Raw genomic sequence first — 27,884 nt, 5'->3', positions numbered from 1 at the left:
GCAGAAGTAACCTGGGTTAGGCATCTCCTTACAGAAATGGGAGAGAGTATCTCAAGTTCAACCCTCATGTGTGATAATAGAAGTGTTGTACAAATTGCTTTCAATCCTGTTCATCACGGTCGGACCAAACATATTGAGATTGACCAACATTTCATCAGACAAAAGATAGCAGACAAAGAGATTGAACCGGTCTATGTGCCTTCAGAAGACCAAGTTGCTGATATGTTCACAAAAGGTCTCACAAGTAACCGCTTTTGGTATCTGAAGAACAAGTTGCACATGGTTCAATCCCATGTACAACTTGAGGAAGGGTATTAGAATATAGATCGGATATGGATCCAGTACTTGATCCATATCCATATAGAATAGGTTCACGTTATAATGTATAATATATTATACATTACTAACCAGGGGCAATCTTGCCATTGTAAAATATTATTGTAAACCTATTCTATATTAATGATGTTTTAGTGCAGCACGCTGAAATTGAAGTGGCTGCCGATTCCAAGGAAATCCCCTCTCCTCTCTCATCTCTTCCCACTCCTCCTTCTCGGTATTCACGATAGAACTGCCAACCCAAGCAGTTTTAACACTTTGGGGGTTGGTTGACGGCACCGAAAAGGACCCTAAACTTATCCTTACAAAATTAGAGAATGAAAAAGAAGTTGCACTTCAAGGAGAGGAAATAGATAAAGCCATTTCTGAATATGAGAAAAGATGGAAGGAATGGAGGATGGGTCATTCTAAAATTATTAGATGTCTTATCAATAGTGTGGACATTCACAAATATTCTAGTTTGGTAAAGTTTGACTTCGCTAGTGATGCATGGAAATACCTTAAAGACTGTTAGATTTTGTAAATCCAGATTTCTACCATGCGTGAAGGGTGAGGAACAGAGAGAGAGAGAAGGAGCTGCAGAGAAAACCCGATTCCACTTGCTGGAGTCGGTTGCTAATCTTATTCATTTATATGCCATTACTAATATAAATTTTAGGGTACTAAAATACCCTTTTACAACAAGAAATAATTACATATGTGCCATTAATGAAAGGGCATGATTACAGGTCTAGATCCCTTGACCCGTGCGTGACCCATTATAAACAAAACATGCACGTTTTTTCACCCTCCCTCAAGTTGGGCATGGTTCTGAACCATGAACAACTTGTCTTTCAACATCCAAAATTTGTCTTTTGTCAATCCTTTTGTGAATATATCAGCCACTTGATCTGTAGTTCTTACAAATTCAGGCTCAGTCTCCTTCTCTTCTACCTTTTATCTCACAAAATGTTGATCTATTTCAATATGTTTGGCACGACTGTGATAAATGAGATTAAATGACATATTGATGGCAATTTGATTGTCACATAAAAGAAGAGATCGAGACATCGATTCTCCCACTTTTGTCAGTAAGTGCCTAATCCAGGTAGCTTCAGCAATAGCGGCTGCCATTGACCTATATTCGGCTTCTGTACTTGATCTAGCAACAACTTTTTGTTTCTTACTACTCCAGGAAACCAAATTCATCCCAACAAACACATAATAACCGAATATCGATTTAAGTTCATCTGGGTCTCCCGCCCAGTCTGCATCAGTGTAGACAGTAATTTCATGTGCATTTTGCTCATTTATCTTTCTCTTATACAAAAGACCATCCCCAACAATTCCCTTCAGATACCGAAGTATCAGTTTAACTGCTTCCATATGCCCTTCACATGGCTCATGCATGAACTGAGATACCTGATTTACTGAGTAAACAATATCAGGTCGAGTGAAAGTGAGGTATTGTAACATGCCTACTTTGCTACGATATTTTGTAGGATTCTCATATAGATCTCCATCTTGAGAACTGAGTTTCTGGTGAAGAACACTAGAAGTTTCCAAGGGTTTGCAATCTTTCATACCCGCCTTATCGAGGACATCAATAGTGTACTTATGTTGAGTGAGAGTCATTTCTTCAAAAGTATTGTCAACTTCAATTCTAAGGAAGTATCATAGTTTACCAAGATCCTTCATTTTGAATCTCTGATTCAAGAGATGTTTGACCTCCTCAATATGCACTTTGGAGTTACCTGTGATGATAATATCATCTACATATATCAACTGAAGAGTAACCATGTTTTGGTTCTTGAATATAAACAAGGAATGGTCAAGGAGAGATCGCCTAAAACCATATTTTTGCATTTCAAGAGAGAAACTATCAAACCAAGAACGGGATGCCTGCTTCAACCCGTATATCGCCCTTTTCAATTTGCATACGTATTTTGTAGGATTGCCTTCTGCATAGCCAGTGGGTTGTTCCATGTATACTTCCTCCTTCAAATTTTCATAAAGAAAAGCATTTTTCACATCAAGTTGACTAATTGTCCATTGATATTCAATAGCTAAAGAGAGTATGACTCTGATTGTCCCCATTTTCACCACTGGACTAAAGGTCTCATCATAATCTTGTCCTTACTCCTATGTAAATCATTTGGCTACAAGCCTCGCCTTGTACCGTTCTATAGTCCCATCCGGTTTGTACTTTATTTTGTACACCCATTTCGACCCAACTACATTTTCGTCAGGTGGTCTCAATACAACATCCCACATACCATATTCATGTAGAGCCTCCATTTCTCCATTCATTGCTTCAATCCATCTTTTAAAATTTGATGCTTGAGAAAATGTTGTGGGTTCATCTTCCTTGCTCAAAGTTGTTAGAAAAAGTTGAAAATCCAATGAAAAATTTTCATGACTGACCCATCTTTCTATCGGATGACGAGAACGAGTGGATCTTCTAACATCAAATGTAGAAGTGGATGTAGAGGATGTATCCATTTCCTGATTAACAATAGTGGGTGCATCTCTTCCTCGTCATGTGTAAACAAGACCTTTATACCTTTTGGGGTCCAAGGATAACTCTGTACTCTCCTGTGCAATCAACTTATCAGTAGGCATAGATTCTTTATCCTTTTGATCACAATCTGAAGGACAAATATCGTTAGTGCCAGAGAAAAGTTCAGAATTCAACCAAGGATGATAGACCTCAACTCTGGAATTTGATTCAGAAGGACTAATGCATCGACGATCAAAATTCAATTCATCGAAGATAACATTTCTTGATATTTTAATGTGCTTGCTCATGGGATCATAGCACCTGTATCCTTTATAGTCATCTGCATAGCCCACAAACATGCACTTCAAAGCCTTGTCCTGAAAGTTATGTCTCATTGAAGTGTCAATATGAACATAACATAAACAACCAAACACGCGCAAATCATGATAGTTGGGATGAACTTCAAATACAGAAAAGTAAGGAGACTTGTTCTCCAAAATAGTCATGGGCAATCGATTTATCACATGGACTGCGGAATGAAAGGCTTCTGTCCATAAAGTAATCGGAAGATTACTATCATGTATCATACTCATTGCACTCTCAACAATATGACGATGCTTCCTTTCAACAATCTCATTCTGCTGAGGTGTGTAAAGGCAAGATACCTTTCTCCTTATTCCATTACTTTGAAGAAAGTTAGTAAAGTCAATTGAAGAGAATTCACCACCTCCGTCACATTGGAAACAAAGAATGTTTTCAGAAAATTGATTCTTGACAAAAGAGTGAAAATTTTGGAACTTGAAGGTCTCCGACTTGTGTTTCATGAAGAAAATCCAAGTATAATGAGAATAACTGTCAACAAATATAAGATAATATCTAGTTCTAGATATAGAAGCAACTAGGGCAAACCCCCAAACATCAAAACAAATAATCTCAAAAGGTCTTGAAGCTCTTTTATTGATAGAATGAAAAGGTAAAACATGACTCTTACATAAGAGACAACTAGAACATCTGTTGTCATTGACATTTATTCTTAAACTAGACTTGAGAATGAGGTTATTTGAGACAAGCTTCTCAATGAAACTACTACTGCAATGACCTAAACGACCATGCCAAAGATTTGGCTTATTGGATTCAGAGACACTAAAAACACATGTAGGAATCACAGAGGACGACGATAAGGAGAGCTTCAAGTTTGGGTCAACATGGCGAACACGAGTAGAAGGATCTTCTTGGAAAACATACATATTGCCTTGTCGTTTTCCTTTAGCGAACGTTTCTCTCGTGCAGAGATCCTTGACAAGAACAAAAGATGGAGTAAATTCAACTGAAGCATTGATATCATCAACAAGTTTACAAACAGAAACAATGTTTTTCTTGATATTAGGAGCATAAAGAACCTTTGAAAGACTGAGAGAGGACTTTGACATAGGTATAACGGAATTTCTAATATGAGAGATAGAATGGTGGGATCCATCCCCAGTAACTATACTATTTCTACCAATTTAAGGAACAAGGTTTGTGAGCTTACTAGCATCACCAGTAACATGAGTCACTGCCCCAAAGTCCACGTACCAAGTACCTTGCTCATTTTGTTTCAGATTTAATCCTGCTAAAGCTGACAACAATAACTCCTTATTTCTCTGCTAGCCTTTGTGCTATCTGTTCCTCTCTTCGCTTCAGTCTGTGTTGATTTTCCTTTATTTAGGGGATTGAACCAACAGTTAGCTTTGACGTGCCCCTTTTTATTACACAAAAAACAAGTAGAAATTGGCCTCTATCGTTGTGAGTTGGGATATATGTTGGGTGTAGGTAATAGTCCACGGCCTCCTTGTCCACTCTTTCTTGTCCTCCCCTTCCCTTAACATCATAACTTCCTCATCCTCGTCCATAAGCTACCCCTGTGGCAAGAACATCTTGCGTCCCTGTATGCATAGATGATTCTTTAGAAAATCCTTTTAAGTTCATCTCATATTAAAGTAATTTTGCACGCAGGTCTTAAAATCTGGGCAACTCAGGTAAACATAATAAGTAACAATCATATGATAGTCAGGCCTCAATCCACTCAGAGTTTGTTGTACCATATCTTTATCAGTCACTGCACACCCAAAAACTGCTAGTTGATCTGTGATGATCTTCATTTTGTTCAAGTACTCCATGATAGTCATGAAATCCTTTCTTAACATCTGAAATTGCCTTTTAAGAAATACAATCATGGTCTGAGAAACCTGTGAATATGTCTGAACTAGTCTGTCCCAAAGTTGCATGGCAGTACAGTCGTCTGAAATTGCCACAAGCACCTCTTGTGACAACGTAGAGGTAATATAAGCAACTAGTGCCTGGTCTCTTTTCATCCATGCTACAATTTTTGGATTTTTAACATATACTGTGGTAGATGCTCCTTTACTGTCCTTTTCTTCTCATGATATAAACTCTGGAGGAACTGAAAGAGATCCATCTAGATGTCCATAAATATCCCGACTCCTAATAAAAGGAATGATCTGTCTCTTCCAAGTCAGGAAATTGGAATTGTTTAATTTTTCAGACGAGTTGACTGAGGAAGCTTGAAGAAAGACCAGACTGAGTAGGAAATGAATCTATGTTTCACAATAATAAGAATGTGTCCAGCACACAGCCCGATAATAGGTAAAGAAATCAGTATATCGAAAAACAACTTTCAACTTTAAGAAAATTCCTGCAACCTCTTACTCTTTTTTTTTGCTGACAGAACAGTCACGCAGATGACTAAAGTAACTGAACCTCCTTTTTTTTTTGCAAAATGGACTATATCAGACTATGTGAAGAACACTAGGCAATAAACAAAAGGAAAAACTGATTCAATATCTAATCCAAATCTGGTATCTAATTTAGATTAGATATTGAATTCCGATCAGATATGTAATTATCCATATTTGAATAAACAGTTAAGCACTGAATACGAAAATTTAAAAGAACATATGGGAAAAACTCATATCCGATATTGATTTAAAGTCGTTCAAGAATGAAAAGAATGAAGATGTCAAATGGCAAAAGAAGTCAGATCTGAATCTGATCAAATATGATAAAAAAAAGGATAAAACGAGATTAATAGACAACCGATTACGTGATCAGACCAGATTCTGATCAAAACTGATCAACAAGATAAGTTAGAACCAGATTAAGAGCTAAGAAGACAACGCAGAAAATATTAATAACAGAGGAGCGTGATCAGATCTGATCAAGATGGTGATACCAAGAAATATGTTGGGAATAAGATGACGAGACAAAATCGGTTTTGACAAAAGAACGTGATCAGATCTGATCGAGATCGAGATTGAGATACCAAGAAATATGTTGGGAATAAGATGCCGAGACAGAATCAATTTTGACAGAAAAACGTGATCAGATCTGATCAAGATCGAGGAGGAAAAATATTAAGAATCAATTTTTCTGACTTGGGAGACTGAACAATCAGATTCAGATCTTTTTAGACATACCTTTGGAAGCAATCCCAGATCTAGCTCTAGCGTGGCTCTGATACCATGTTAGATTTTGTAAATCCAGAGTTCTACCATGCGTGAAGGGTGAGGAACAGAGAGAGAGGAGCTGTAGAGAAAACCCGATTCCACTTGCTGGAGTCTGCTGCTAATCTTATTCATTTATATGCCATTACTAATACAAATTTTAGGGTACTAAAATACCCTTTTACAACAAGAAATAATTATATATGTGCCATTAATGAAAGGGCATGATTACGGGTCTGGATCCCTTGACCCGTGACCCATTATAATAGTCTTAAGGATATTGCGCATATTTATAATGTACAAAATAAAGTGAGGGCAATGACTCAATGGGACAGTACTACAATGCACTCTCTCTCCTTTGAGATGAATTGACTCTTCTTGAGCCAAAGTGGCATTACCCACAAGATATTGAGCTCCGCAAAAATCAAATCAAAGCGGAACATTTTTATCAATTCATAAATGGGCTTAAGCTCGAATTTGAAGAAACTAAATCCTCTCTTCTGCATAGAGGATGGGTTCCTTCCATAGTTGAGACACTCGAAGAATTAACTAATGAAAGAAAATAGATTCAAAAGACCGTCCGCTTCTAAGGATAAAGAATTCGTGCTTGCTATGTCAAAGCCTGAAAATCATACGAAGAGTTATAAACCACCTTATTTTGTAAGAAATGAGAATGGTAGAAACCCCAACAACTATGAAAAGAAGGGTGATCATGATTCAAAAAAAGGTGAAAAAATTATTTGCTATCATTGCTATGAACTAGGACATCAAACCTTTTTGTCCCAAAGGAAAGGAGGAGGATTATAAAGAAGACAAAAGAGTGGCTTCGGTTGAAAGGAGTGAAGTTGACAACTCCAAATGCATTGGTTCACTCTCCTTAGCTCAATTAATCGAGGCGTTTAACCTATGCTTAAATCACAATCTCCTTATTCGGAAGCGGCCATATCGATAAGTGACAACCATGGTAAGACCTCTTGAATCCTACACTTCGGTGCTTCATTTCATATGACCCCTAATGACTCCATATTGACTGAATGCAAGTTTAACTCAAATGATTCTTATGTTTCTACCGTCGATGGCACATCTTTGAAAATTAAAAGTTTTGGTATTTATCAAAAAACACCTATCTTTCACATACCAAATATTAGAGTAGTACCAAAATTGAACTTAAACCATTGCGAAATATGGTTGCAAAATAGTTTTCTCATCTAATGATTTTCTAATACAGGATCTCCAGTCTGGAAAGCCGATTGGGCAAGGCCATAGAAGAGGAGACCTCTATGTTATGGACAATCTTAAATTGTCAAAACAACTTTTTTGTAATTTTGTGAAAAAAAAATATAGAAATTTGGCACAAAAGACTAGGACATCCTAGTGTGACCAAATTGCAATTGTTTCTATTTCTTTCAAATTGTAAAAGAAAAAATTTTGTATGTGAAGATTGCATTCTTGGCAAAATGAAGTCTTTACCGTTTGGAACAAGACATCTTATAACTAAAAATTCATATGAATTGGTGCATTCTTTTTAAAACACTCTTAGATATTCAAATGAGGTGTTTCTTATTATGTTGTGTTTGTGGACGATTATAGTAGACACTCTTAGATATTCTTTTTAAAACACAAATCGAAAGTATTTGATTGTTTAAAAAAAAATTATAGTCATATACAAAATCAATTTAAAATCAATATTCAAATCTTTAGAACTGATTCTGGAGGAGAATTTATGTCAAAATAATTTGAAAATTATCTTGACTTAAATGAGATTATACAAAAAAATTGTGTCCGTACACCCCTCAACAAAATGGTCTTGCCGAAAGAAAGCATAGACACATTATTGAAACCACTAGAATACTTCTAGTATTTAGAAATGTTCCCAAAGTTTTTTGGGCCGAAGCCACTCTTACGGTCGTCTATTTGATAAATAAAACACCCTAAAAAAATATTTAAAATGTTTATCTCATTGAAAAGCTTTATAAAACGTCTCCCGATTACAAAAGGTTGAGGGTATTTGGGTGCAAATGTTTTGTTCTTACCAACAAGAATGATAAACTCTCTCCTAAAGCAATTCCTTGTGTGTTTTGGGGTTATACCGAAAACCAAAAAGGATATAAATGTTATGACATTAAAAGAAACAAATTGTATGTTTCTCAAAATGTTACGTTTCTTGAAAATGAAAAAGGTTTTTTTAAGGATAATATCCAAGAGAGTTGTGACTATTTGTTCATTTTTTATCTAGTCAATGATAAATATGAAAATATTCATGAAAGCCAAGTCATACACGAGGCAAAAAAGAATGTGAGTAGAAGTCTTGACAATATAGACCTATCTCACGATAATTTAGAAACCTATGCTCGAGGTACTGAAGGTCATCCAAAATGTGCTTTAGAAAGATACTCTCAAAGCCAAGAAGAAGATCCTTCTAGCCTTAGAAAATCCATAAGAATTTCAAAAGCTCCTAGTAGATTTGTTTCATATGATTTCTTTGAACTAAGGTATACATCTTGCCTAATGACTATTCACTTGTATGTTGAACCTCAATCATATCATGAGGCTAAGCATCGTCATGAATGAGTTAAGGTCATGAATGATGAGTTAGAAGCATTAGAAAGAGAAAAAACTTAGAGATTCAAACATTACCTAAAGAATAAAAACTATAAGATGCAGATGGGTTTACAAGGTAAAAACTAAGTACGATGAAACATTAGAAATATATAAGGCTAGGTTAGTGGCAAAGGAATATAGTCAAGAATATGGGATTGACTATAATGAGACATTTGCCCCAGTTGCTCGCATGACTAATGTTAGAACTCTTATTGCTATAGCATCAATTAGAAAATGACTTATATTTCAAATGGACGTCAAAAATGTATTTTGAAATGGTAATCTAGATGAAGAAGTGTACATGGATCCTCCACCTGGCCTGACTTTAGCACATGGGGAGACTCTCCGATTGCCTAAGGCCTAAAACAAGCTCCAAAGGCTTGGTATGATAGGTTTAGTGATGTGATGACACAACTTCATAAATCATGTTTTACTGATACTGCATTGTTTGTTAAGTCTTCTAGTACATGGATGGTGATTTTACTACTGTATGTAAATGATATGATAATCACAGGAAATGATAAGCATGGAGTTAATCATATCAAAGATGTGCTTAAAGCCAACTTTGATATGACAGATCTTGGTTTTTTATGATACTTTCTTAGAATATAAGTTGCTTACTCACATTGTGGTTATTTTGTCACTGACTAAATATGCAGCAAAGATCATTAAAAGATCAAGACTCTCGGATGAAAAATTGGTCGACACTCCGAAAGTCATAAACGCCAAAATGAAAAAAGATGATGGAGAGCCCTTGCAAGATCCAACGCCCTACAGACAGATGATTGAAGCTTTATCCTATCTTTCTATTACTCGCTCTGATATATCTCATGCTATTCTATCTTTCTATTACTCGCCCTGATATATCCCATGCTATTCATTCTGCTAGTCAATTCCAGCATGCTCCCACTACAGTGCATATGAGCTATGTAATGAGAATTGTTAGATATATTAAAAAATCTATTAATCTTGGCTTGTTTTTATCATCCACTTCTTCACTAGAAGTCATTGTATATTTTGATTCTGATCGGGGAGGGGATGTCAATCATAGACGCTCAACCACTGGTTTATGTGTATTTGTAGGTGACTCTCTAATTTCATGGCGATGCAAAAAGCAGCAGAAGGTGTCACTCTCCTCCACTGAAGCAGAATATCGTGCCATGGAGACCACTACATCTGAGTTAGTTTGGCTGAGACAACTTCTCGAAGACTTGCAATAATTGTCTATGGAAAGACAATACACATACAAGCATGAATACTTTATAAAAGAAGTGTTCACAAACACTCTCACAACACTTGAACAAAATACGCAAAAAGCGTAAAAGTAGTAAACATGCAATAATGCATGTATTGAATAAAAAGAACAATTGCTTGAGACTCTCAAGCTTAGGAAATACAAGGGGGGAACAACCCTATTTATACAAGTGCCAAAAGGTGCAAAAAGAGGGGCTCCCAAAGGAGTCGTTGGGAGCCCCCAACGGTCACATTTGTGACCGTTGGGGGCCCCTAACGACTCTATTGGGGGACCCCCAATGCACTTTAAATAATATCAAAAAAAAGAAAAAGAAAAGATAAAAAAAGAATTATAAAAAATAAATAAGAAAATTACAACATATTCCAAAAGGAATATGCGCAAAATAGGAAATTACAAAAATACCCTTTCAGGTAAATATATATAAATAAATATATTTATATATATAGAGATATATGTACATATAATATATTATATGTAAATGTATCTCTATGTATATAAATATATATATTTATATTTACAACAATGATTTTAGGAGATACATTTTAACAAAGACATGCTCCCAATGTTTGATTTTTGTGCAACTTTGAGCTTACTTGACTCTTCTGCAACTGATTCTGCCCTCTTCTCATAGGGCCTTTTTAGTTTAAGACAATATGTCTTGACATGTCCCAGTTTACAACAATAATAACAAATAATTTTTTTCTTTTCAAACTCGTTGCCTTGTTTTCCATAGTTATCATTGTTTGGTCTCCCATAATGTGGTGGTTTGTAAGCATGGACATGGTTTCCAGACCTTGATACGGCTATGACTGAATCATCATCTTATCTAAATGTCTTCTTTTTTAGTCTATTTTCTTCTATACTTAGCTCTTCAATAAAAAAAAATCCTCTACGAAGAAGAGCCGATTTGGTAGATTCAAACTCCGGTCTTAGACCATTGATGAATAGATAGAAATGTTCTGCATCAATTTGTCTTTGACAGAGCTCTGTCTTTGGGACAATGTCATTGTGGCTCAAGAAGGGCCAACTCATTCCAAACGTCGGACAACTCACTATTCTCTAATACTTTTTCCTCTTTGAGTCATAGTGCGTACTTTGTCTTGTAAGTTGCAAATATGGGTAATATCTTCAAGAGAATATACTCTTGAGATATTCTCAAGCTTTATTTGTATGTTTAAACTTAGCTAGACTTGAGCACTTCTTGATATCAACACTACTAATGAGGCAAGACATAATCTTGGCATGCCAAATTCTCCATTCTTTAAATTTTTTCTCATATGTGCCCATAGCCTTGGCCTTTTTCGCCTCCGTAAGAGGTACCTCTTTTTTTCCTTCTATCTTAGTAAGAATTCCAAATCCGACCCATCCACTAATCCCCAAGATGTTCACCAAATCGTCAAAAGTAGACACTCAAAAGAGTTCCACCAAAGCACCAAAAGAACACACAAAAAGCCACAAATGGGCTCACACACAAGATCCACCAAAGGTGGCTGAAACAACCTTAAAAAATATTATTTTATTAACTGAAATATGCAAAAAGCCATACATGAATGAGGGGGATCCACCCCTTTATATATACATTCCAAAAGGCCTCAATAGAGACGTTGGGAGAGGCCCAACGGCTCTAAATAGAGTCATTGGACCCTCCCAACGTCTCTTACTTTTGACTAGTCAACATTAGTTGACTAGTTGAAATTGAACCAAAAGGTAAAAACTAAAAAAATCTAAACTAACCTAGTTACTAATCTAGTTACATATTTATATATGTATATATATATACAAAATACATATCCATTATATATATAATTTTAACAATGTCAACAAAAATAAGCAAGAAGATTTAAAAACAATACTCAAATCAACGCAAGAGCTATAAATTTTGCAATATTATAAGATTTAATCCATAAGGACAACAATGGTTACAAGAAAATAATAATTTAGTCATCGTAGATAAAGATCAAGACAAGCATCCAACATAATAACAATGACCAAATAAGCAAATGAGTGATATACTCACAAAACCAAAGATCGAACAACTATCGATTAGACTCATAAATAGGCAATCTAAACAAACAAAATAACGAGGTGCACACAATTTACCCCCAAAAAAACAAAAGAAAGATATGATTTATTAAAGAAAATATTGTGAAGGACTAAACCAAAGCCACAAGAAAACTTTGGAAATTACATTCCAAAAAGGTTATAAATAAGAATCGATTTCAAGAAACAAATTTCAAATCAAATCTAACAAAGAGAGTTTGAAACCTCGAATTACGGTGCAATCACATGCAAAACAAAATACAAGCATATCTTGATGAGAAGCCACAAATAAGACACACATAAGTCTCATAATAATATGTAACAAATTTTCACAAGACATTTAACCTTGCAAGGAAAACAAATGAAAGGCAATTCAAGAGGGAAATAGTCAACAATGGAATAATCACAAGGCTACTAGGGCTAAAAAACACAAGCCGCCCAAGGGAAATAGAAGCACTCAAGGCCACTAAGGAGACAAACAAGGCCACATACTTCAAATATTAATTGCAATGAATTAGAAGGGGCATCTACAAAGCAACTAAGGGCATAAACATAAGCCAAATAAGGAAAGAGAGCACACAAAGATAAAAGGTATTAATTTTATTAATCTCACAAAATGCACAAAATATGCATAAAAAAAATCCAAAAAACACATGCATGTATGATACTATAGATCTAATACATGTTAAAATACAAGCAAAAATGTCAAATACACTCAATACAAAAGTATGTATTACAAATCCAACCATGATAATAGTATGATTTTCATAAGAAAACATGTCATGAGTAAAAAAACATGAATTGATATTAAAATCCCTGAGTACTATAAAGTGCTCAAGCATGTATATATATCATTTCACAAAAATCAAGCAAATATTATAAATCTTATAAAAATATTTAATAAAGTTTTAAATTAGCACAAATATGAATGCAATTATATACAAGAAAATGACAATCTGAAGTCTAAAAAACATTTAAAGGTTTTTATTTTTAAAATAACCGCATATACCAAAAGTACAGAGCTCAATCATTTGCTAATTATCAAGCATAAACCAAGAAAATTTTAAAAAAAACATTAAAAATAACAAATAAAATTTCAAAATATAGAAAAATTTGGTACTTTCTCAAGCATAATGCATGAAATAGGCAACTCAAGCAAAATAAGCATAAAAATATAAGATAACCATACTGGATCAAGATCTTTCTTGAATCCAAGTCATACATCGATCACAATTCCATCACGAAGCACGAACTCAAACCAAAGATTCTCAAATACCAACAAAGTTTTTCTTGGCTCTGATACCATGTCACGAAATAGTATGAAACCCAAGATAAAAGAAACTAAACATAACAAATGAAATTCAAATGCATTATAAAGAAGCAAACAAACTATGTACCAGCTATCAAACCAGGTTACTAGTTTTGGTGAGGCTGTACTTGTCTTTCCTAGTGTGGCAACTGTGCCTTTATGAAAACAAAGATCAAATGCATTATAAAGAAGCATTTGGCTAGATACAATAAGCCATGCAGATACAAGAGAAGAAAAAAGATATAAAAAATTAAATATTTTATTGATGTGAAATAAAAACAAAAAATATACAAGAAAAACCCCACTACAACACTCATGCACACACTCAATATACATTCATCCTCTCTCACTTAAAAACACACATACACACCCTTTATATAAGTGTGACACAAAGAGAGAGGAGAGGACTAGCCTAACGGCTAGTTGAACCTCCTCCAACTAGCCATTAGGCATATTCCTAATGGCTAGTTTTGTCAAGACAATTTGACCAAAAAATAAAAATTACAAAAATATAGTCATTGAATAATGACTAAAAAATAAACATATAAATAAAAATTACTAAAAAATACTTATTCCAACCTTACAAGTATACATTTAAATATACTTAATCTAAATACTAAATACCTAATAGGTATACCAAAGGGTATATGAAAGGTATACCAAGAAAACAAAAAGGATACAAAGAATAACAAATACAAAGGAAGCACTGATATGTATACCTAAATATATTATATTTATCTTAACGCAAATTACTTTCACCTAATTTGTTCCTACCAGTTTTATGACTTGCGCATCGAAATTTCAGTCTACGCAAAATAATATACATTCACAATGTGTACATTGCAAAATAAACTATTTTCTTCAAGTCTTGACATATGTACCTTGAACTAAACAGTAAAATAATAACTACTTTCGAGGTTTATCGATTCCATTGCTGATATAACAAAATTGGTCAAGTCAAAGGATGCTTATTGAAACCCTGATCGATACTATCATTTAATGACTAAATGCACTTAAAATGGAATCATCAAGCAAACGACATCAAAATGAAGAAACGGCAACTTTGAATTGAACAAAAATTATCAAATCTAAAGTGTAAGGAGATCAAAAAAGGGGAAAAACAAAAGGATAATGGCAGAAAATCTTACGCATATCAAGGATTGATTTCTCCACTCTTTTGAACAATTCAACTCTTTGAATCAAGCTGCCATTTAAGTCTTCAGCAGGATCAGTGCTGGACGATAACAAAGTAGATATCAACAAAGAAACCCGCCACAGCTCTTTGATTTCCATCAAAAGCAACCCTGATCATATGAAAAAATGTCACGGTAATAATGTGTGAACAAAATTTAACAGGCCAGAAAATAGTTTAACTAATTATGTTATATATAGAATCATTTAAAAAAACAGAAACTGATCAATTTAGCTGATGTGCAAATGTCAATTATCCACTAGTGCTTTTGTGTGTGCCCATCTGTGTGCATGCGTGTGTGTGCACGCTCTCACGTGCATGAATGGATGCCTGCCTACATCTGCATAAGATGATAAGGAAGCAAGAGGAGTAGCACCATTGGTATCAAAACCCACTGAAAACCCCATGGTTATGATAGTTTATCTACTCTAAAATCAATTAAAACTCCCAAATGCCATAGATATGGGCACATTTGGGTCGAGGGTAAATATAAATCATGCCTTTAAAGCCTCAATTTGGGTTCCACACTCGGCCAGAATCCTTGTTTCCACATGTAGGATTGTCATGTTTTTGGGTCACGTTCCTCTCTCAAAATGTGTTTGGATCTTTATTTTCCTAACACGTTCCTCTCCCAAAACGTGCTCGGGTCACGTTTTTCTCTAAACACTCGGCAAGAATCCTTGTTTCCACATGTAGGATTGTCATGTTTTTGGGTCACATTCCTCTCTCAAAATGTGTTTGGATCTTTATTTTCCTAACATGTTCCTCTGTAATAAACGAAAAAAAAAATAATTTGGATTCGGGTCGGATCCGGACCCGGACCCAGACCCGAAGGGAGGCACCGCCTCCCGTGTTTTTAACACAGGGAGGCAGGGGTTTCAAAGATAACCCTTGCCCCCTTCTTCCTCTCTCGGTCTCTCTCCCCCGACCGACTCTTTCCCCCTCGTTCGTCCCTGCGGCCACTGACGTCGGTGACTTGCTGTCGGCCACCGCCTTTATCCCGTGTGCTGCAGGGAGCCGACAGCCTCCGCTGTCGCCGCCGGCGACCACCAGCTTGCTCGAGTCTCCCCTCTGCAACCTCGCTGGCGACGCTCGCACGCCGATGAGCTTTCCTCAGGCGACCCCCTCCAGGTATGTTCCCTTCGTCCCTCTTCTCCTTCTTCGTCTGTCTCTTCTCCCTCACTTCTCTGTTGCGCAGGGAGGGGCTGAGCCGCCTCCCTCAATCGCAAGGGAGGGGCAAAGCCCCCTCCTTGCTGCCTTAAAACCCCAGGGGCGGGGCAGAGCCCCCTCCCTGCGATGGGTTTTGCAAGGGAGGGGCCTAGGCCCCTCCCGATGCCTTTGTTAGCAGGGGAGGGGTCAAGCCCCTCCCTATGTGCTGTTATGGGGGAGGGGGGTGAGTTCCCCTCCCTGCACCCTGCTACCTTTGACGGCAGGGGAGGGTCGAGCCCTCCCTGCTGCCTCTTTTGGCCAGGGAGGGGCTGCGCCCCTTTCCCTTTCCTCGCTGATATCCGAGAAGGGGCGTAACCCCCTTCCCTTTGTTTTCCCATTTGACAGGGGAGGGGCCCGACCCCCTCCCTATTCTCTCTCTCTTCTCGTTTGACAGGGAGGGCCGTGACCTCCCTCCCTGCTCTCTCTTGCTGACCGATCGGAGGGCACCAGCCTTTCGGCACCCTCCGCTCGGTGAGGTCAGGGAAGGGGCGCAACCCCCCTTCCCTTCTCTTTTTCTTCTTTTGACCGCCGACAGGGGCTATGCCCCTGTTGACACCTTTTCCAGCGTTGTGGCAGAGGCGACGCCCCTCTGTCGCCACCTTCCTTTCTGGTCGGAAGGTAGGGGTGATGCCTTTGCCGCCCCTGCCTTCGTTTGTTGTTCCGACAGGGGGGCTCCGCCCCGCTCCGCCCCCCGCGTACTCTGGCAGGTCGGCGGGGGCTGGACCCTAGCCACCTGAGTCTTCTACAAATAGGGAGCGGTTGCTCCCTGCTTGTCTTCTCGGTCTGCTTTGCCTGGTAGGGAGCAGGCCTCCCTGCCTCTGTTCGTTGGCATAAAGCCAGGGCTCTCCTCCCCTATTCCTGCCGCACTAAGCAGGGCTCGTGCCCCTGGCCTCTTCTTCCGCAGCGTGTCTGCAGGGAGCGAAGTCCCTTGTTTTGCTTCGCATCGGGTCTTGTCGGACCCACCTCCTGTTGTTTTCTTTATGGTTTAGCATACTAAAGTTCTAAGACCTCCAGGTTGAACGATGGTTCCTGCTCGCTCTTCATGGATTGAGCTCGTGCTTACCTACGCAACTGGCATACGAGGACCGTCACCTCTTCAGGTAGGTGAAGATTGCACAAAAGACTTGGACAATTGAATTGAGTTCAATTAACTAAAAAGGACAATCTAATAAATATATATGCATATATATTTATATGAGTACGTATGTAACTCAAGGACGCGGTTTCGCGATCCTTGTCCTTTACTTTGCCGTCGTGCATCACGCAAAGGTTCTGCGTTGCACTCCTGCTTACGGTCTTTACTTTGCCGTTACGTGTTGTGCCGGAGGTTTGCGTTGCACTTCTGCTTACCGCCTTTACTTTGCCGTCGCGCTTTGCGCCTAGGCTCTTGCCTTTGCATAGGTGTTGGTATTGCCTTGCTATTTGCAGATGACGTGCAAGTTATTGATCTTTGCGTATGCCTTAAAGGCATCCTCGTGGAGGATGCAAGGGGCATTTACCCCTCTCACTCTTGCGACAAGAGTTCAGTCGGGAGTGAGCGGCACATCCTCGTCTAAGGAGAGGGATACCTCGCAAGGATCCTGGCTCTTCGTGTGTGCAGTCCTGCAGAGTCGACTTGAGATTTCAGGGAGCTGCGCAAAAGCATCGAAGACTGCTCCAAATCAAAGCATTTGGAAGGATGTGACTGGCTGGTTCTGCTCGCCTTTTTGGCATATCTCGGATGATCCCGAATTGGGGGTTTGAGCGAACTTCTTAGCGGGTGTTCTGTTGAGAAACCTGTATCCCGTCTATCGAGGCCGGTATCGAGTCATGCGAGACATGTAGATACCCCGATAGCGGATGTGATTCGAGATAATCACATGCATCATGTTGGCACAAGGTACTGCTGTTTCAAAAGATAAAGTAAAGTAGATAAACTTTACATCTTTGTGAAACACTCCTGTTGAGGTTCTATTGAGGAGCTATACCCCCCTTTCATCCTAGAGTACTTGTAGTCGTGCACGACACGTCTAGTACTGCGATGATCGGATGAGACGGTCGTGCGACCTCGAACAACGCTAAATGCAAAATGTTGAAATCACATAAATGGCCTCACATTCGCCTTCACAGGCAAGATGCTCGAGTGGTTTAAATACCACAGCATAGAATGGGTCGTTAGTTAAGCAACCCCTAACGTACCTATTCGTTTTTTTGTGTCTGTCAAGGGAGAGGACAGAGCGGTACAAACTCCAATGGACAGGTTGTTAACAACCACCCTACGGGCAACGATCCGGCCTCCCCAGTCATTGGAGTTAGGGGAAAGGGGCTACATTAGTTAGCTCAACACTTCTGCAGAAGTTGGATGCGTCCGTGGCACAGCCTCCTTTGGGGAATCCTCTCTCGGCTAAAGCCGTCCCTTTGGAGCGAACTCAACTAGCTATTCGGGTTATTGAAAATACATAGAATAACAGACGCCCGAACTAGTCTCAGCTGGTTCTACGTTTTGTCTGCGCGTACCCGCAGGTTCGTAATTATCGAAACATAAGGTTTGTTCACACTGGTCGTTGAGTCGTGAGCTTCGCTTGCACTATTGTTTCTCTTGCACTACTGATTCGCTTGCACTACTGATTCGCTTGCACTACTGCTTCGCCTGCACTACTAATTCGCTTGCTTGCTCGATAGTTCAATATGCTACTCGTTGAGCTGTGTACGCCTGTCAAGGCGTTACTCTAGTTGGTTAAACTGCTTACGCAGTTCTTTGCGGAGTAATAAGGAGTTTCTCATACTAGTTAAATGCTTATAATAGTAGCATTATGCCAGTTGCTACATATTAGCATGTGACTTGCTTTATCCCTTGGTCGAACTATTTGGTGCTTATTGTAGCGTAACACTTGTTGGTTTGCATCTCTTATGATTGATGTGATTGCATACAGCTCGTAATTTACGAACTGGTGGCAACTAGGATTGTTGTGGTCGCTTGTCTTATAAGCTGCTTACATATTGTGATATAATTGTTGTCGTATGATTGCTTATGAATGGCTTGTGATGTAATGGTTTATGCCTTACGATTAAGTTAATTACTTGTTCATGGACTGAGCCATTTTATGGTAATTATATGTTTTACGAGCATTGCTATGAGTGCTTATCTTATTCAGTTGTTTTGTTTGGCTGACGGGTAGAGTTAGTTACCCTTCGCCCATAGAATCAACTGAATTGCCATATCTGCGCGTTCTCATGTGTCGTTTACACATGCTTTGAGGGCCTATTTGAGGATTGCGATATTCCTTGTGGCAATCATACGATGCGTAGGATTATATGCTTCTGCGCTGAGTGATACAATGCATATTGCTGATATACATGCTTGTACCCATATTGTGGCTACTGACCTCGAGAGCAGTCAACTGTTCGGAGCAGTCGATTGTATAGATGCGTGTATCACCGAGTAGGGTGTCTGACGAGCACCTGATCTCCAAAGGATTATCTGCGAGGGCGTGTATGATCAAGACCCGGTACCCGGCTAGAGTGGGAGATCTCTATGAGGATGTACACTGTCCACGAACGGGTAGCCGCAAGGACGGTGAACTCCTGTGAGGAAGTGTATGGTCAAAGATCAGGTATACCATCTAGAGCGGAATTCCTTGTGAGGTTATACATTTCCCAGACCAGGTGATCCGACGTTGATCTTGTTGTTGGTATTAGTAGCTATCGACCCAAAGAGCGGTCTTTTGTGTTGATGCGTGTATCGCAATGATTTTCATTAGATATGGCATATGTTGGGGATCGGTTTCCCAAAGGTTTCGCTGTGAGGTTATACATTTCCCAGATCGGGTGACCCGGCTAGACGGGGAGATTCTCTGTGAGGATGTACATTGTCCACGAACGGGTAGCCGCAAAGACGGTGAACTCCTGTGAGGAAGTGTAGGGTCCAAGATCAGGTATAACCTCTAGGGCGGTAATTCCTTGTCAGGTCGTATACCTCCCAGACCGAGCGATCCGATGTGGATCTTGTGTTTTTGCTTACCATAGAAAGTTATGATGAGCTGTGACGATCTTCTGAGATTGTTTGTGATAGCCAACTATGAATTCATAGTTTCGGCTTTCTGTTTTAGCATGATTACATGCATGACTCAGATGTGAGAATCAGATCGTTAGTGATTTGAGTTAGTGATCATGTTTTGGACCTTCTACGGAAGGGTGAGCTTCTCTGAGGAAGTATGACGCCTTAGTGCGTCATAACCGGTGACGGTTAGCCGCGTAGACTTTGAGAGATGAGAATAGGTTAAGGTTGTTCAGGACGACGCGTTTGTTAGAAGTAGTGAGCGACAAACGATGTCCTGATGGTGATTTAGATGCAGAGACCTCGTTCTAGGAACGAGGACAAGCTTGTTGCGTAGTAGTTCTCAGCTTATGATCAAATGGATCGTATGCTGCGTTGGTCAGTTGCACTGCTTACTTGCTTTGAACTGCTTACCTGCGTTAAACTGCTTACTGTTTGCACTACTTACGCATTTGCACGGCTTACTCGCTTGCACTACTTACTCGCTCGCACGCCTTATTCGCTTGTACTGCTTACGTGTTTGCACTATTCACCTGCTTGTATTGCTTACCTGTTTAACTGCATATCTGCTTTAAACTGCGTAGCCTACTGAATTAAATGTACTTAATTCAGTTCCTTGTAGTCTCTCTTGTGCACCTGCTAGTTTTTCGCGAAACTAACCCATTCTATGGGTACAGGTGATTATTAGGTACACTACGGGCGATGGCGCGATTGCAAGATGGCTTCAAGACTTCTTCTTCCTGCTCTTAGCTCGCGTCCTGGATGCTTGGGTTTGTATCGGATTTCCCTTAGGATATCCGAATCTTGTCAGTTTCGGTTCTTTTAGCTAACGTGCCCAAAGTTGTGAGCTTGCCTTATGATTTATCAAAGAAAAATCTTCCGCTGATTTCATAAACAAACTCTGAAGGAAAGAGATATTTTTAGTCTCTTGCTTGTTTTTCTGAAAAGGTTCGCAAGTTTGAAATTTGGGGCATTACATCCTCTCTCAAAATGTGTTTGGATCTTTATTTTCCTAACATGTTCCTCTCCCAAAACGTGCTCGGGTCACGTTTTTCTCTAAATAAAAAAAACATGTTTGTTATTATTGCTTACTATTCTATTTCTTTCTAATTGAATCTGATTCCTTTGCATCACATGATATTTGATATATGACTATGGTGCGATTACAACCCAACATCAATATCGATATGATGGTTTGCTGAAAAATATTCTTGGTGATTACTGGTAATCGTTGAGTTCTGGTTTAATTTGATCCCAAAAAAAAATTTTGTGGCTTATCATGTGATGTTTTTGCTTATTATCATTCCTTGCAAGTGATTTGTCGTGTGATATTGTTTTTTTCATTATCATTTGTACCCGTGGTTTTATCGTTTCATACCCGTGGTTTATCATTTGGCATTGTTTCTTTTCATTTATCTCTCATGAATCCAAATTCTTCTCAATGGTATATCTGTACCAATTTTCTCAGTCAATTGATCTCTGAAAAACTCAATAACTTCAACTTCCTTACCTGAAAAAGGCAAATCAATCCTTTTATTAGGAGTCAGGATCTTATTGGTCACCTCGATGGATTAGTCGTTGCTCCATCTGAGTTTCTTGTGCAGGAAGTTAAAGATGACAAAGGGATTGCCACTGCTAGCAGAACAGTGCATAATCCAGATTACACCATCTGCATGAAGAAGGATCAGCCTTTAGTTGCATACATTACTTCCACTCTATCTTAGGAGGTATTAGTGGGAATACCAGATGACTGCAGTGTCATGGTGTTATGGAATACATTGGTGCATACTAACTCTCAAATTTCAAAAGATAAGGTTATTTACCTGAAAAGAGAATTCCATATGTTGAAAAATGAAGCATCCATGTCTATTCTGGAGTACTTCAACAAAATCAAGTCCATCACAAATCGGTTAGCATTGATTGGATGTGAAGTTTCTGAGGAAGACAAAATTCAGCAAGCCTTGGTTAGTTTGGGACTCGAATTTCATGTGTTGTCCACTATCCTTAAGTACACTAGGACTATTTGTAGTTTTGATGATCTGAAGGTCAAACTTCTTAGCTATGAAATGTCATTAAAGGGAATGTCAGACACAGATTGAGCTGAAACAGATTCACATGATGTGTTGGTTACGGGAACATTACCTAATCGTGGATGTGGCGGAGGACGTGGTAGAAGCAGAGGTTTTTATCAAGGAGGACGTAGAATACTTCCTACTCTCAATAGACCCCCTTTTGCAGGGAGAGGTACTTCCAACAACAATATCTCTACGTGTTATATCTGTAAAAAAAAGGTCATGTAAAAGCAAAATGTTGATTTAAGGATGATCCAAGATATAATCTTGAAGCCCTGGGTAAACCTTTGTCTAGTGATCAAGGACAAAACAAAGGACAAAATGGTCCTAACAAAAAACTTCTTTTGGCTGCACTTTATGTTAACAAAATGATCAAGGCGTTTGGTAGGTGAATTCAGGGGCTGCCAGTCATGTCACAAGTGATGCAGGTAAATTCTCTAAATTAATTCCTTATTCCGATAAAAAAATAACATTGTTATTGAAGATGGTAGACGCCATCCCATCACACACTCTGAAAATATTCTCATTCCTCTGTTTAAATCTCATCTCGTTCAATTGTCCAATGTGTTGTGTTCTCCTGACATTAAAAAGAATATAGTTTTTGTTTCTAAACTTGTTGATGACACCAACTCCTATATTGAATTTACTCCATCTTTTGTGTATGTTAAGGATTTTCAAACGAGGAAGTCGTTCGCTGAAGGAGAAAGATGTGGCAACATGTACGTCTTCAAAGAAGATCCCTTGAATGCCCGGGCTAAATTGGATAGTCGTTTGAAGCCTGAGTCCTCTGCATGTGTCTTCATTATTTCAGAGTCCGGTCAGTCAAGTGTTTGGCATAGTAGGTTAGGTCATTGTGGTAGAGTTTTCATTGAAAGATTGGTTTCAAATAAAATGTTGCCTAAGTCTGTCTTGGATCAAGAGTCTAGTGATAGTCTATGTCCTAGTTATCAAGTTTGCAAAAGTCATGCACTTTCATTCAATTCATATAATAAAAGGGCTTCGAGACCATTTGAAATTATTCATTCTGATGTATGGGGATCATCTCCACTTGTTTCATTTTCTTGTAGTAAATATTATGTTTCATTCATTGATAATTATTCTCGTTACTCTTGGATATTCTTCTTGAAACATAAATCTAAAGTTTTCAGTGGGTTCATAACCAATTTTCCTTGAACATTCTAAATTTACAATGTGATGGTGGTGGTGAATACTAATCAAAAGAATTTATTGAATTTTTACGGAATAATGAGATTAATCGAAGAGTTTCATGCTCACAGACACCGCTGCAAAATGGCATTGTTGAAAGAAAGCACTACCACATTGTGGAGAGTACGATGTCCATGATACATGCAAGTAAGATTCTCATAAAACTATAGACCGAGGCATTTCATACAACTGCCCATACCATAAATCCGATTGAAAGATGGGTAAATTATGAAAATTTCAACATGGATTTTCAATGTTTTCTCAGTCAGATTGAGAGGCATCAGGAACTCAAAACGTTTCAGCATGCAGTGCAGTCAAATAGGTGAATAGAAGCCATGCATGAAGAGATGGAGGCTTTACATGAGTGTCAAACTTGGAAGATAGTGAAAAGATCACCTGATAAATATGTAGTTGGCTCAAAATGTGTGTATAAAATAAAATACAGACCTGATGGTACCATTGGGAGATACAAAGCCAAGTTGGTAGCAAAAGGGTTCACACAAGAGTATGGACATGATTATAAAGAAATGTGTATTCTTGTTGTTAAAATAGGTACCATTTGGATCATTTTAACTCTAGCATTCGATCATGGATGGAAATTAAGTCAAATGGATATAAATGCATTTTTGGATGAACATCTTAAGGAAGAAGTTTATATATATAGAGCAACCACCAGGATATAGTGAGAATGATCTGAAGACTTATGTTCGTAAATTAAAGAGAGTCATTTATAGGTTGAAGCAAGCTTCAAGATCTTGATTTGAAAGTTTTTTTATTGCAATTCAAGGATATGGTTTTATTTGTTCCCCTCTAGACCATTCACTCTTAATTTATAAAGGTAACAATTTCATTACTTCACTTCTCATTTATGTTGATGATATAATTGTTACTAGCAGTCATGATGAACACATTGAGAAGGTGAAAGTTTTTCTAAATAAACAGTTTAAGATAAAGGACCTTGGCCCGTTGAGATATTTTCTTGGTATAAAGGTAGATTGAAAGGATGATTCCCTCATCCTTACACATGAAATCCCCGGTTTTGTTAAGTGTAGGTATTTTGATTTTAATACATGCTAAGAATGAAATTTTTCCACATGCTTTGACTTGATATGACATGCTTGAGCAATATATTATTTCAAAGTTGTTTCAAGTGCATGTACAAACATAAAATGAATGTGTTCAGTTATGTAATCTGATTTTCAATTTTGTTATTTGCATTAGACTTGCTTATGATAATAACATTGGTCTTATGCCTGCTAAGCATGAAGTTTCTACTCGTTTGACTTGAGTATGCCATACTTAATTCAAGGTGTAATTACAAAGTTTGTTTCAACTGCATGTGCATACATGTGATAGAAATGTTTTGCATGTACATAACTACATGCATGCTTACATGTTTAATGAGAATGATTCGTAAATAAAAGAATACATGTGACACAAATATGTGTATTGAATGGAAGCATACACTTAACATGAATGTGTGAACTCATGCACATGCATATGACTATTATTGTTTCAAGTTGGAATATATGAATGGGCATCAGAAAGCATGTAACATCATTGCATAGATGGCATGTTGTTAGGATTTTTGTATATGATGAATCGATGATCAAAATGGATCATCGTAGGCCTGGTGAACCTTGATCTTAGATTGATCATTCTTTACTTGTTTTAATGCATCACAAAAGTCACATGGATATTGTTTCACTATATTGCATTGTTCTATGTTTTCCGCGGGCTGTAGTCCCGTAATGAGTCTCGCATGGGGATATGTGAATTTGTCTTATTAATTTGTCATGCTGAATTGCAAATTAATTGAATGACTATTAATAAAAAGATAAAGAAAGAAAACAGTATAATATACGTTCTAAGATATCTTGTCGTTAGAATGAGACTCTTAGAATTGCGGTTTTCGTGAACTGTGAGCATACAAAAACTCTGTGTACATTGTTGTTACAACTGAACCCAATATTGAGGTTCTTTCTTATGGCCACGGTTTTAAGAAGAGTCCACCACTTTACTTGGGGGTGGTGTGTAGACAAAGTTGTCATTTTGGTATACCAAGAAAGTAACACTTGTGGATGTCGAGGTCTCTAATGTCCCGACATTAGATGTGGAGATTTAATGTTCCGAATGTTGATTCGATCGAAAGTTAAGTTTGTAACTCAATAATAAAATATAACTTGTGTGCTAAGTTATCCTCGAAACCCTGTGAAAGTCTCTACAAAAAGAGATTGTGTGTAACACCACAATACAAGAAATACAAAGAGTGCACAAAGGCACAAAGGAGAATACTCACAAGTGCACGAAGGCACGGATACACATGCACAAAAGCATGAAACAAAATGAACTTCAATTCATAAGTTCCCAAGAGGGGCATTACAAAAGTATTGTTATTGCATATGCACTCACAAAAAAAGATGTGTTTACAAGGGCCACTAAGGCCTATTTATAATGCAAAAAGAAGAAGCCACAGGGTGCAGCTCAATATGACTGTTAGAGCTGCACCCAACGGTCACATTTGTGACTGTTGGGGCAGCTCCAACAGCTATATGGAGTTGTCCCTTTCACAACAGTCAAAAAGAAAAAAAGTGTAAAAAGAAAAAGGTGTAAAAGGCAAAAGTAAATAAAAAAAGAAAAAGTAAAAATGTTAGCCCATTAGGGTGGCTGACACCTATTGAGTAAAAGGACTGAAATACCCCTGATGGGTATTTAAGTTTACAGTTAAAAGAGACATAATATTTTAACACTCCCCCTCAAACTTAGGGTGTCACGACCGAAAGTTTGCCAAGAAGTTAAATCTTGGAGAACACAACGCCTTAGTGAAGAAGTCTGTCAGTTGATATTCTGATGTAACATAAGGAAGGTCAATGGTTTTTCTTAAATATTCTTCACGAACATAGTGGCAGTCCATCTCGATATGTTTCGTGCGCTCATGAAATGTGTGATTTTTGGCAATGTAGATTGCACTTTTATTATCACAACATAATTTTGTGGGCCCTTGAGCTTGAATATTTATATCTTCCAACAAGTTACGAATCCAAACAATCTCCATGGTAGTAGATGCCATGGCTCTATACTCAGCTTCGGTGGATGAAAGCGATACTTTTTGCTGCTTCTTGAATCTCCAAGAGATTAATGATTCACCTAAAAAAATACAGAAACCAGTGGTGGAGTGACGATTATTTGTGTCACCTCCCCAATCAGAGTCAGTATAAGCAATTAAACTTAATTCAGACGTAGAAGATAGAAATACTCTCTTGTTTATTGTACCCTTTATGATGTATCTGATGATGCGAAGGATGATGCTCATATGGACTGTAGTAGGTGCATGTTGAAATTGACTAGCAACATGTACTGCATGAGAAATATCAGGCCTGGTAATGCTGAGATACGTTGGGGATCCAACCAGTTGCCGGTAAGGTGTGAAATCTTTTAAGAGAATCCCATCATCAATCTTCATCTTTGAACCTACTATTTCAGGAGTTTCGCAGACCTTGTCATCTGTGATTCCTGATCTATCAAGAATCTCACAAGCAAGTTTAGTTTGAGACAAAAAATAGCCTCTCTGAGAATAGGCAACCTCAATTCTAAAAAAATATGTCAGAAATCCTAAGTCTGACATTTCAAATCTTGAAGTCAAAATAGATTTAATGCTCTTGATTCCTTTGATATCATCATCTGTTATTAACATATCATCAACATATAACAATAATATAACAATCCCTGCAGCAGATTTCTTAACAAACAATGCAGTGTCAGTATAGCATGAAGTGAAACCATTTTCAGTCATTACATTGTTAAACCTATCGTGCCAAGCCTTGGGTGCTTGTTTCAGTCCATAAAGAGCTTTACGAAGACGAAGAACTTTATTTTTAGGGATTTTCATACCAGGTGGAGCATCCATGTAAACTTCTTCATTAAAATCTCCATTTAAAAAAGCATTTTTGACATCCATTTGGTAAATATTCCATTTTCGAATTGAAGCAATGGTGATAAGACATCTGACAGTAACCATACGAGCTACTGGAGCAAATGTCTCTTTATAGTCAATCACATATTCTTGATCGTACCCTTTAGCTACAAGACGAGCCTTATACCTTTCAAGAGAACCATCACTCTTAGTCTTGACCTTGAACACCCATCAACATCCTATAGTTTTCTTGCCATTGGGAAGAGATTGAAATTCCCAAGTGTTAGCTTTCTTAAGAGCTTTGAGTTCACTCTCCATGGCTTCTCTCCATTCAGTACATTGTTTGGCTTCTCCAAAAAATTTTGGTTCAAAATAAGAGTGAATGGCACTCAAACAAGCTCGATATTTAGGAGAGAAAGAATCAAAAGATACGAATCTAGAGGGAGTCCTTCTAGTTCTTTCAGTTCTCTTAGGATGAGAATCATGAGTGGAAATAGTCTCATTAGGTTCACTATATAGTTCAATAGCACTCCTAAAGGTGCTTCTATCTCTATGAGAATAAGTGATGGGTTCTCTAGATACATTTTCTTCTTGAGGGGTAGAAGGGTTAGAGTTATTGTTGATCACAACCATTTCATTTTCACTATTATATGTTGATTCATCAACACTAGAGATATCATCATCCTTAGATAAAAGGTCAAAAAGAAAGGAGTAATCGGCATTTTCTAAATGA

The 27,884-nt window shown here is 38.0% G+C and overlaps 1 protein-coding gene across 1 annotated transcript in view; it reads right to left on the bottom strand.

Moving 5' to 3' along the window:
* The window catches only part of LOC149847323 (tRNA nucleotidyltransferase cca2-like), a 126,488-nt gene that overhangs the window by 25,747 nt on the left and 72,857 nt on the right, over positions 1 to 27,884 (bottom strand). Inside the window, exon 13 of the mRNA XM_089993982.1 lies at positions 14,672 to 14,827. Coding sequence (XP_089850108.1) covers positions 14,672 to 14,827 — 156 coding nt within the window. The remainder of the gene's footprint in view (positions 1 to 14,671; positions 14,828 to 27,884) is intronic.

This window comes from Nuphar pumila, chromosome 2, assembly GCF_984573655.1.
Source record: "Nuphar pumila chromosome 2, dmNupPumi1.hap1.1, whole genome shotgun sequence".
NCBI classification, from domain to species: domain Eukaryota; kingdom Viridiplantae; phylum Streptophyta; class Magnoliopsida; order Nymphaeales; family Nymphaeaceae; genus Nuphar; species Nuphar pumila.
Note: the sequence above shows the minus strand (reverse complement) of the source record. Positions and strands in the feature narration are given on the sequence as shown.